The 10,957-nt window shown below is 41.7% G+C and overlaps 1 protein-coding gene across 1 annotated transcript in view; it reads right to left on the reverse strand.

Moving 5' to 3' along the window:
- Positions 1-4,284, reverse strand: part of midn (midnolin) — a 28,541-nt gene extending 24,257 nt beyond the window's left edge. The window contains exons 1-2 of the mRNA XM_084921053.1: positions 3,768-4,284; positions 1,291-1,519 (exon numbers count right to left, since the gene is read on the reverse strand). Of these exons, the coding sequence (XP_084777179.1) occupies positions 1,291-1,519; positions 3,768-3,843 (305 nt within the window). The 5' untranslated portion in view covers positions 3,844-4,284. The remainder of the gene's footprint in view (positions 1-1,290; positions 1,520-3,767) is intronic.
- Positions 4,285-10,957: the final 6,673 nt, after the last annotated feature.

A 10,957-nucleotide genomic window follows, 5' to 3' on the forward strand; every position in this document is an offset into this window, starting at 1 on the left:
TTCTTAGCCAAACTGTTACGGCTCTGTCAGTGATTATGAAAGTTAAATCATGTGATACAGAACACATCACATTTCCAGGGCTTTACTGCTTGATGTCTGGTACAGAAGAGGAATGCTTGCATCTCAGAGCCAAATGAGATGCAAGCATTCACACCCGTTTCTGGCCGTTTGCCTGCTTTTTGTTAGTGAAGGATGTTTAGGGCAGTCTGGCCTATAGGCATGACCCAAATCTTATGCCACGCAGCTGAACAAAGGCAGTCAGCCCCGACTTGCTGTAGGTCTACAGTTTAAGGCGCAGGAGGGGATTAAAAATGGGGTTTTCAGGTTTTAAAGGATGATGTGATTTATTGGGTGATTACAACGGGTGGGAGGGGATGGGGGCTGAAAACAATGCTGACTGTTTGCATGTACTAAAGCCCCCCCTTTCTTTTTTGCATAGCACCACCTGCACTATTGTGAGCTCGTTTAACCTGTGCCTGATTCATTTCATAGCTTCATAATGCTTCAGGTTCTGGTTCGCTTTGAATAATAAAGAGTTTATCTATTCTCTCACCCATGCAGCTCTGCTTAAACAGCAGCGTTTTTCAAGCCCTCGCGTAACTGGCCGTCTGATACCTCACACAAACACAAACTGCTGTTATTCTCCTGAATCTGCTGGCTATTGTCATGCAACTGCACACTCACATTCACATCCAACCACAAGACATATCCACCTTCGGTGCAGTACCAAGTCACGCATGAATAATGTACACCTGTGCAGTAGCAGTATAAATACAGTCAAGGTTAGCACTTCTGTGTGACTTTATTCATTAATGTGTAACATGTTTGACTCAGGCAGCATTAGCAATTCAGTCATGCTTCAGTTTTTATAAGAAGGGGGGACGAATCAATGCAAGTCTGCAGATTGCCTGTCAATACTGTTCCAGTGACTGGTGAGTCCCAGCCCATAATTCCAATATTGTCCACCACCATGGTCAATAGTTTCCTTGAACGTATTGATCACCAAAGCGGGCATACCTTTGCCTCTCGTGAGCTTAACCAGTTAAAGTGTAGTTTGGAAAATATTACCTCAACCCCGGAGGGTGGGCGCACCTAAAGTCAGTTTGTGCACATTTTGAACTGCGGACTATCCTAGACATTACGGCTTATGATGTCAGCGTATAGTACAGAGAGTCTCAAGTACAGGTTGGCTCTTTAAGAAATAAGTATGCGTAATTATTTTCCCTGTCCGAAAACACCACGTTTACTAAACACGTTCAACTGCAATGCATTTCTTTCGTGTTTACTCACGTTTCTTTGTGTAGCAGAGCGAGTCTCTCTTTTGGGACTTTGAGTCTTTGCGACAGTCTCCTCTTCAGTCCCTCCACGGTCTCCTCCAGTGGCAAGGAGAGCTCGAAGCGTGTTCCGGTGGTGGAGTGGATGTACAGATTCATGGAGGGTTCAGTCGGGACGGCCTCGCAGGACGAAGCCCCGCGACTGGTGCAGCTTCGGGCGCTGGGATGCTGGTCCATCCGATAACCTGTGCTCAGAGAAGGGGGGAGACAAGACGAGCAGAGCCGGGGAGTGAAAAGGGTGAGAAGAATAGTGAAGCAGATCCGTCGCTTCCACTACAGTCCCTTGATCTCCTTGCAAATCAAAGGCAGCATTCAGAGCTCTCTCTCTCTCTCCTTTTCTTCCTCTTGGTGCCCCCTTTTTTTCTCTCGCTCTCCGAGAGTCAGAATAGAACCCAGTCCGTCGTCTCTCCGGTCAATATCATGAGAATATCCCCCGAGGAAATTTAACTACACAAGCGTCGCGTTTCCCTTTGTGTGATCTTTGTCTTTGTTGCGTTTTCCAGCGTGCAAGCAAGTCTTTCGAAATGCTACATAGACGGGCAAATGCCACACAGAAACGCAAGTATGTTGTCAGCAAAAAATGGCACGGACGCTCATTTACGCAGGCAGTTACCTTTAAAAAAAACAACAACCAAACAAACAAAAAAAAAGGTCTGAGAAAGAAAAAAAATGTATAACAACAAATTCCTCTCGGATGTTTTATGAGCTTTTTCGGGCTTTGGATGATGGGACACGCGATCCGGAGCTGCAAAGCCTCTTGCGGCTGTAGTAAAATGCTCTCCGCTGCGCACTCATACCCACGGCAGCCCCACTGAAATATCGACAATGAACATTGTCACAAAGTATCCCACTTCCACCATAGATAAAGTACGCCCACAGCCCCCGAGGCCGTCCGACCAATCACAGGAGAGCTCCTTCAGGACGCCGATGACCTCAGCCAATAGGAAGATGAGCTCGACACCCACGTGGAGGCCAAGCGAGTTTAGGCCATTCATAATAAATTACAGCACAGTGCAAAATATGCAACAGTATCACAGTATACTCAAATAGAGGGCTACACCGAGGGCTGTGTGCTTACTGGAAGCTTTAAAGACAGTCCCCGTAAAAATGACTTGTTTTTTAAGTTAATCACGGCTGAATCATTCCTGAATTCTCGTTTCACGAGATACCCCAATTATAGATAATATTTAGAGACAAATATGATGAGTGCATCATCTCTGGAAGTACCGCCTGTTTAAAGGGTCTCCTCGTGTGGGAACTGTGCAACAGGCTGAAAATAGCGATCATCATTAATCCCAAAAACGCCTTTTTTGAAGAGATGTTTGACAGCAGCACACAGTGTGAATATACAACTGATTGCTTAATTTAAGCATATGTAGCTCATCATCAACTTTCGACACCGTGAGAGTAGATTTTTGATCAGGACTCGCTTTATTTCCCTTATAACAGCGGGTTACTTAACCAACAACACCAGCTTGGACGTGGCTATTTTTAAACCCTTGGCATAAAGACCAGATCCCTCTGCTCCAAGTTATCAGATGTACTGTAACGGCATTAATAGTGCTGACGCCACCCTCTTCCCCCTGACCTCAGAAGCAAGCAGGAACCCTTCAAATGATCGCGAATCTTACGCAAATCCACGCTGGACACGAGTAGGTTATTCTCGTCAGGTAAGCTGCAGTATATGCATGTAACGCAGACTTCGGACTGCTGCTGCACGAGTTCTCAAGTCTGAGGTGACCAATAAGCGCCCTGAGAGCAATATCCCTGAGAGAAGTAACCAGAGCAACTCACAAAGAGAGACTGACTAAGAATATTTAAATGACCATACAGCCCAGAGCCACCTAAAGCCTACACAGCGAGCTTACCTCGGCAGTTTCTTCAAACCTAAGTAGGCACTTTACCATAAAAAAAAAAACATTAAAAATACTCGGTCGCCACCCAGTGGCAACGGAATCAGTTTTCACAATGAAAGCATGCAAACGATTCAGTTTACCCCTGGCATATATATAAACATATGTATAAATAGGTTAAATTTGGAACATGCAGTTTTTAAAACCTTATGCATTAAAATATGGCAGCTTTTACTCGTATTGAGTACGACAGTCACCATAAAGCAACGTTTGATAAGATTTGTCATTCTCCTTCTAATCTGAGATAATTACCAACGACTTGCTGTCTTCTACTAATTATAATTTACAGGAACAATGACATTCTGCTATCGTCAATAAACACTACATTAGGCTGTCCCTCAGAATTTACGCCCAATTGTCTCATACAAGCAGCTGACACGCTTCTATCGATCCGCAATTGACTCGTCTCTAATCAATTTCTCGCCAACACATAAAGCGCGTGGCAAACTTTACTAACACATCACCCGTAACATAACATACAGCTCAGTCGTAATAAAAAATAAAAATAAAGTGAACTCACCAATAACTGTGGCGAAAACTGTAAAGCTTCGCGGAAAAGTCGGCTGCGTTCCCGTCTCTTGCCCCAGCTTTGGCATGTAAAGTAAACCCACACAGCGACAAAACTCTGAGATAAATCCAAACACTTGAATATCCACAATAACGTCTCAGTAAATTCTCTGGTGGCCCCGTGCGCGTCGTTACGCTGCAGACCCGGGCTCGGGGGCGTCAGTCCTGGCCAGTAATGGGAACAGTCAGGTACCGAGATGCTTTCGTGTATAGTCAGATCACCGGTGTCTTACTTGGTGATAAGAGCGTAGTCGGAAAGGTGAGACTCCTCTTAACTGACGCTTCTCAGATATGGGTGGAGAGTAATGTTCTTCTTATGTCAGCATGTCATTTAAGGTGGCCTCGTTTCCCTGCTGCCACCAAGTCCAACTTGCTGTCGTCTGTGGGAAAGAATGTGTCTATAACGCAATTCTTAACCGATAAAGCTATCCAACTGTGTCGAGCACAGCGGCTCCCAGCAGCAGGAACGACTTTTAAAAGTAGCATACACCCACAGAGACATGAAACCCGGACAGCCACTGACCTACCACCTTAAAAAAAGAGTCAATGAAATTAAATCTTTGGCGATATTGGAGGTGTTGCCAACCTTTGACGACATAGAGAAAAATGTCACCGGGCAACAGGTAAACACGCTCCCTGGATACGACACACGTACGCCGATAAACAAACACCACTGGTCCTGTTTGAGGAATTAATGCGCTGCTGATAACCTAATGCGGATTCTTGAAGCGCACAATGTACAAAATGACTGTTTTATACAAGAATGTAGGAAGTTTATTCTACGGGCTGCTGCTCTTTGGAGCAGAGACACTAAGACGTAAAATCGGCTAAAGTGTAATAATAAACTAAGTGTATTCAAATTGGTAACTATCTATTTATCTAGTTGCTTTTTAACAACTATTAAAACTCATTATTCATAACTGCCTCTTTCATAATGGCATCTTATTAGGTTTTATAGGCTATTGTTGCTTTGTAATTATTGGATCTAACTCTAAATCTATTGATATAATTTTACATAGGTAACTTAAAAAACATATTTAAAGTCTAGGTTGGCTATGGCTTTTACGATAAAGGAATTGAAGTCTGTTTGAAGTGAAAAAGAAGGAAGTAGACAAATTTGTTTTTAAGTACGTGTGTAAATTTACTTTCCACTAGTGGATGTTGATATTGGTAGATTAGGACAGTCTGCTTTAATATGTCTGCGCAGTGATTACATCCGTATGGTCAGAACTGTGATAATGATCACAATGTGGTCCACCTCAAGGACAAGACATGTTTTGCAATGTTTCACTGACACGAAAAAAAGAAAAGAAGCGAAAAGAAAAAGCCTGACTCTGCCATCAGAAAATACTTAAATGCACCAATCTAGAACTGTCCTTCTTTTCTGCTTCAGGACCAGCACAGATTGTCTGTCTGATTACAGAGACACACTCCCACTGTGCAGGGGAGGCTGCGCCCCACCAGCATATTATCACAGCGTCTGAGACCTGAATCATCATCATGTGTGTGTGTGTGATAGAGATAGAAAAGGCTGTTGTGTTCAAAAGAAACACTGGCATTATCTCCAAGAGGCTACATGAGCAGACAAAGGGCTCTGTCTTTGCTTGGCCCCAACAGCTCCCTCTTCTTCCTTATCTGTCTCCATCTTGTTCTTTCTCTTTGGAAGATGCTGACTCAGTAGAGCAAAGGGAAAGGAGTTGGTTAAACTCCCTCACTAACTTGAAACACAACCCTTTGTTTGGGTCAAACGCTTCACTTTTCAGCTTGTTTTGACGCTGGACTTGATGGCAGCTGCACATTAATGGATCTGTTTGTACATGACTTTTGGCGAGAAGGAGCTAATGTGCGCTGATGTTTGTCACTGTGGCCGCTTGGGAGTTTAAGTCCTTCTTTCAGGCATGAGATGGCTCGGCTGTGCTCGTCAGCAGGTCTGGCTGTCAACACAGCTCAGGTGATGCAGAACACTCTGACCTCTTTGCCCAAATTAGCCCTGGCAGTTGAGCTCACAATCTGACATGTTTGGTGACAAAGGTGCAGCTCTCTCTCTAATCTGGATCTTGGCTTTGTCTTATAAAATGGGATGTTTTTTCTTTTTTTGTTCTTAAAAAAATTAAAAGTAAAAGTAAGTAAGTAAAATTTATTTATATAGCGCTTTTCACAGATAAAAATCACAAAGTGCTTTACAACACAGGAAATGGGAATATAAAAACAATATAACAGTAAATAAAACAATGTAAAACAATAAAACTATAAAAACAGCATAAGAAGAAATTAATCAAATGCTTTTCTAAATAAAAATGTCTTCAGCTGTTTCTTAAAAGAATGAATGGAGTCCGTGCAGCGAAGAGACAGTGGGAGAGAATTCCACAACCGTGGTGCCACAGTCTGAAAGGCCCGATCACCACGAGTTTTAAAACGAGTGCGCGGTACCATCAGCAGTCTCTGATCTAATGACCTTAAAGCCCGAGAAGATGTATGTGGTTTCAGCAGGTCAGATAAATATTGAGGAGCCTGAGAACTAAAATTTTAAAATGAAACCTAAAATTTACAGGCAACCAGTGAAGGGAGGCCAAGACTGGAGTGATATGCGATCTTTTCTTGGTGCCTGTTAAGAGACGTGCTGCAGCATTCTGCACAGTCTGAAGACAATTTAAGGCTGATTTGTTAAAACAAGTAAAAAGGCCATTACAATAGTCTAAACGAGAAGAAATAAAAGCATGAATAATCATCTCAAGTTCAAGCTTTGATACCATTAGTCTGAGTTTAGAAATATTCCGTAAATGATAAAAACAGTTTCGGACCAGCTGCTTAGAAAGCTGCTCGAGCGACATCGAGCTGTCAAATATGACACCGAGATTTCTAAGGCTTGATTTTACATAAGGGTCTAAGAAGCTGATATGCTGTCTAATTTCTGGGACCATGTGGTCTGGAGCAATAATTAGAGTTTCTGTTTTATCAGAGTTTAGTTGGAGAAAATTGTCATATAACCATTTGTTGATTTCTGTCAGGCAATTACTTAAATTAGACAATTTATAAATCTCAGACATTTTGAAGGAACAGTATAGTTGGATGTCGTCAGCATAGAGATGATAGGAGATATATTTATAGCGCTTAATAATTTGGCCTAGGGGAAATACATAAAGTAAAAAGAGAATTGGACCCAGGACAGATCCCTGAGGTACCCCACACGGCAAAACTGTTGATTCTGATGTGACATGATTCATGCAAACAGTAAAAGATCTCTCAGACAGATATGATATAAACCATTTTAAAACAACACCAGTAATCCCAAACAAGTTCTCGAGTCTGTTTATCATGATACTGTGATCTACAGTGTCAAAAGCAGAGCTGAGATCCAACAGGACCAGCACTGTATATTCTCCAGAGTCTGCTGCCATCAAGATATCACTAGATACTCTAAGTAAGGCCGTTTCAGTGGAATGCAATTTACGAAAACCAGACTGGAAAGTGTCCATAACAGCATTTTTATCCAGGAAATAGTTAAGTTGTTCTAGTACTACTTTTTCTAAAAATTTTCGATATAAAAGGCAATTTGGATATTGGCCTATAACTGTTAGGAAGAGATGGATCCAGCTGGGGTTTCTTTAATATTGGCTCAACAATAGCTTGTTTAAAGAAGCTGGGGACTGAGCCAGTATGAAGAGAAGTATTTATCATTTCCACAATACAGGGGCCAATTGAATCAAACACACTAGTGAAAAATGAAGATGGAAGGACATCAAGGGGGCTTGAAGTCTGTTTTATATGACAAAGCAGGCTTCTGATGTCTTGTAATGTAACAGGAGTAAAAGAGGACCAAGTATCAGAGGAGAGCAAGTTAAAAGTTTGATATTGATAAGATGATGGAGAGATATTAGACCTGATGGCAATGACCTTATTTCTGAAATAGTTCATAAACTCATTGCATTCGGACGTTGAGTGAACTGGTGCACAAGGAGCATCAGGAGAAACAATACTCTTAATTGTTTTAAACAAGAATTTAGGATCTTTCTTTTTTGAAGCTATGAGGTGTGAAAAATACTCTGTTCTGGCATTTTTCCACATGTCATTTAGTAAGAGGATAGATTCTTTAAGGTGTAACTTATAAACCTCAAGCTTGGAAGCCTTCCACAAACGTTCTAGCTTGCGACAGTATCTCCTGAAATTACGAATGTTTTCATTTAACCAAGGATGAGATTTCAAACGTAGGACAGTACTTTTTTTCAGAGGTGCCACTATGTCTAAAATAGAATTACACTGGTTATTAAAGGATGAGACAAGAGAGTCCAAATCATTGTAAGTCATTTCAGCGTCAAACATGGCAGAGAACCTTTTGCCGGCGTTCTGGTTTATGATTCGCCTTTCAATCGTTATTTTGGGAGCCGGGGGATCCAAATAAAACGACAAGTTAAAATATATGCAGCTATGGTCACTCACATGGACATTTTCAACACGAATGTCATTTATATTTAAACCCAAGGAGAAAACAAGGTCCAATGTGTGACCCTTTACATGTGTAGGGCCAGAAACATGCTGCATAAAATTAAAAGACTCTGTGATAGTCATGAAGTCAGCAGCCATATTACAGGATGCATCATCAATATGAAGGTTAAAATCTCCCAACATTACCACCTTCTCTAATTTAATAATGGATGATAGGAGGTCGTTAAATTCAGTTAAAAAGACTCCGGCAGGGCCAGGAGGTCGGTAGATTAAAATACAATAAAAGGTGCGCAAAGAGCCGACCTTGATCATCTGAACTTCAAATGAAGTAAAAGAATCCGAGTTCATCAGTCTGCATGTGAATCTGTCCTGGTGCACAACAGCGAGACCTCCGCCACGTCCCGAAAGACGTGGAGTTCCGATGACGGAGCAGCCAGTCGAACAAATTTCCTTCAGATGTATATAATCCATGTTTTGTTGCCACGTCTCAGTTAAACACAAGAAGTTGAGAGATTCCTTTATAAAAAGATCGTTTAAAATAAACAATTTGTTTGTGATTGAGCGAGTGTTGAGCAGGGCAAACCTGCTCAACATGTTTTGTTTTTCTTTAGTATCTAGAGCAGATCATTCTTTGAGTATGTCATTTATTTTGATCTGCATCAACTGGTGTAGTATCTTCCCTCATTCTATCTTTGCTAATGTGACAAATCACAATGTGATTAAGTGAAAAAAATGCATTAATGCACGAATTTATCATTGTGCAGCCTAAAAGCCAAATCTGTTACACTATATGCCGCATGTTGCATTACGATGCACATGGACAAGCCAGTGATGAAGGATACAGGAGCAACCCCCACATGTGGTCATCTCCGTGATAATGCATCACACGTACTTCTGGGAAGAGTTTATTGACAAGGGTGGAAGGCTGTGTGGGTGGGTCGTAAACATTTCACATCCAATATCAGATCTAGTGGGACAGAGCAGACCGTGTGCGATTGTATGTGTAGAAGTCAATGAGTCTGTGTGGGTCATGTGCAAGCCAAAACGCGCAAGTTGTTGTGTGAGAGACTCAGCGTGTGGGACATGTGTGGGCGTGTCTGTGTCTGTGTGTGTGGGTGAGCAGCATTCCTATCCATCAAAGTCACCCGTGGGCCGCCCTCTGCCTTAGGAGAAAAATGAACCATGCCCAACGGACTCGGCCTGCTGCTGCTCTTCTCCTCCTGCCACCATTTCCTCCTGATTCACCCTAAGTGGCTGTGAGTTAGAAAGACACACCCCGCCACCCACCGCCATGCTACATTCGCAACAGTGGCACCGGAAGCTGACACATTCAGCGAGGATGCATGTAAACGGGCTGATTCAAATAGTGCTGGGAAGAATGTTACCGATAAGGAGTGTCTATGACTTATGGCTTAAAAATGTATGCCTAACTCATCCACTCGGAAGTACAAAAATTACAAAACAGATTAGTACAAATTATTTGATCCCCGGTGCCACAAATATTACATATGATCAGGGGGGAAAAATTTAAATTAAAGTATTTACATGTTGTTTTTTATAAGGTGCATCTTTTGTCGAATAGAAGTGAGCAAAATTTGCATAAGCACAATTGTTTGTCACTTACTGAACTGATGTAGAAAGTAAAGACGAGAAAATGTGTTTTCCTTTTTTCTTTAATCCTTTCACTTGTAGGCTGCAGTTGTTCTTTACAGTGCAGTGCAGTTAGAAGTGAACATTTGAATCTGACCAAGGTTTTATAGTACAAACGAATACTAACAGTTCATACATTCACCCTGGACCGGATAAGTCTGACCCGGACTTCCTTTTAACTGGAAATTACAATCAATACAATATTTGTATACTCTGGGCCACAATAGGAACTTAATAACCTTAGTAACCATAGCTCATAAGTTTGAGCGGTTTCTGTCATTGGCCAAGTGAGTGCATTGCACGCACAAATAACGACCTTTGTGGGTCAAAAGACGTGTTAGACCTATAAAAAAAAAAAAAAAAAAACAAGTCCTTTGATATGAGAGGTCATTTATAACATGTTAGGGTTCACAAGTTTCAGTATTATTTTTAACTAAATGCATTATATTGAAAAAAAATGGATTCAGGTCAAGATACATTTGTGGGGTGGAATTTTTGCAGTAATTAAAATGATAGTTTATCTGCAGAAAACACACTGAAATACACATTTCTAGTTGGACTTTGCTACAGATACTTTTTAGTACCTCTGGGATTACGCTACAAAAATAGCTAGATCACTCAAAGTAGTGGTTAAATTCATTGAGATTCTTGTTACACAAGTACTTCAGATATAGTGTGGGGTTAAAAAAAACAGAGGGGTTAGAAGTTGAGTGGGATGGGTTTTGGTGTGGACGGGTCTCTGATCCCACACCTGCAGAAGAAGCCCTGTTTGAAGTGTTGCTCGCTCGCTCTCCCGGCTCACAGCGCAGATGATTGATGACACATCTTGAGCTCTGCTGCTTTCCACACATAAGCAGACAACATGCCAGAGAGAGTGTGAGGAGAAAAAATGAGAGTGAGAGAGAGAGAAAGAATTGTGCAAAACATGCAATGACAAGGGACAAGAAAAGAAAGTGTCACTTCAGACAGATTTAGTCACAGCTTACAGTAACTTCTGAACAGCCAGGCCAAGGACAAAACAAGCAGACATCCATTTCCAGAGTCACGACA

The sequence above is a fragment of the Perissodus microlepis genome, chromosome 23, assembly GCF_051167445.1.
Source record: "Perissodus microlepis isolate ML-2025 ecotype Zambia chromosome 23, ASM5116744v1, whole genome shotgun sequence".
Classification (NCBI taxonomy): domain Eukaryota; kingdom Metazoa; phylum Chordata; class Actinopteri; order Cichliformes; family Cichlidae; genus Perissodus; species Perissodus microlepis.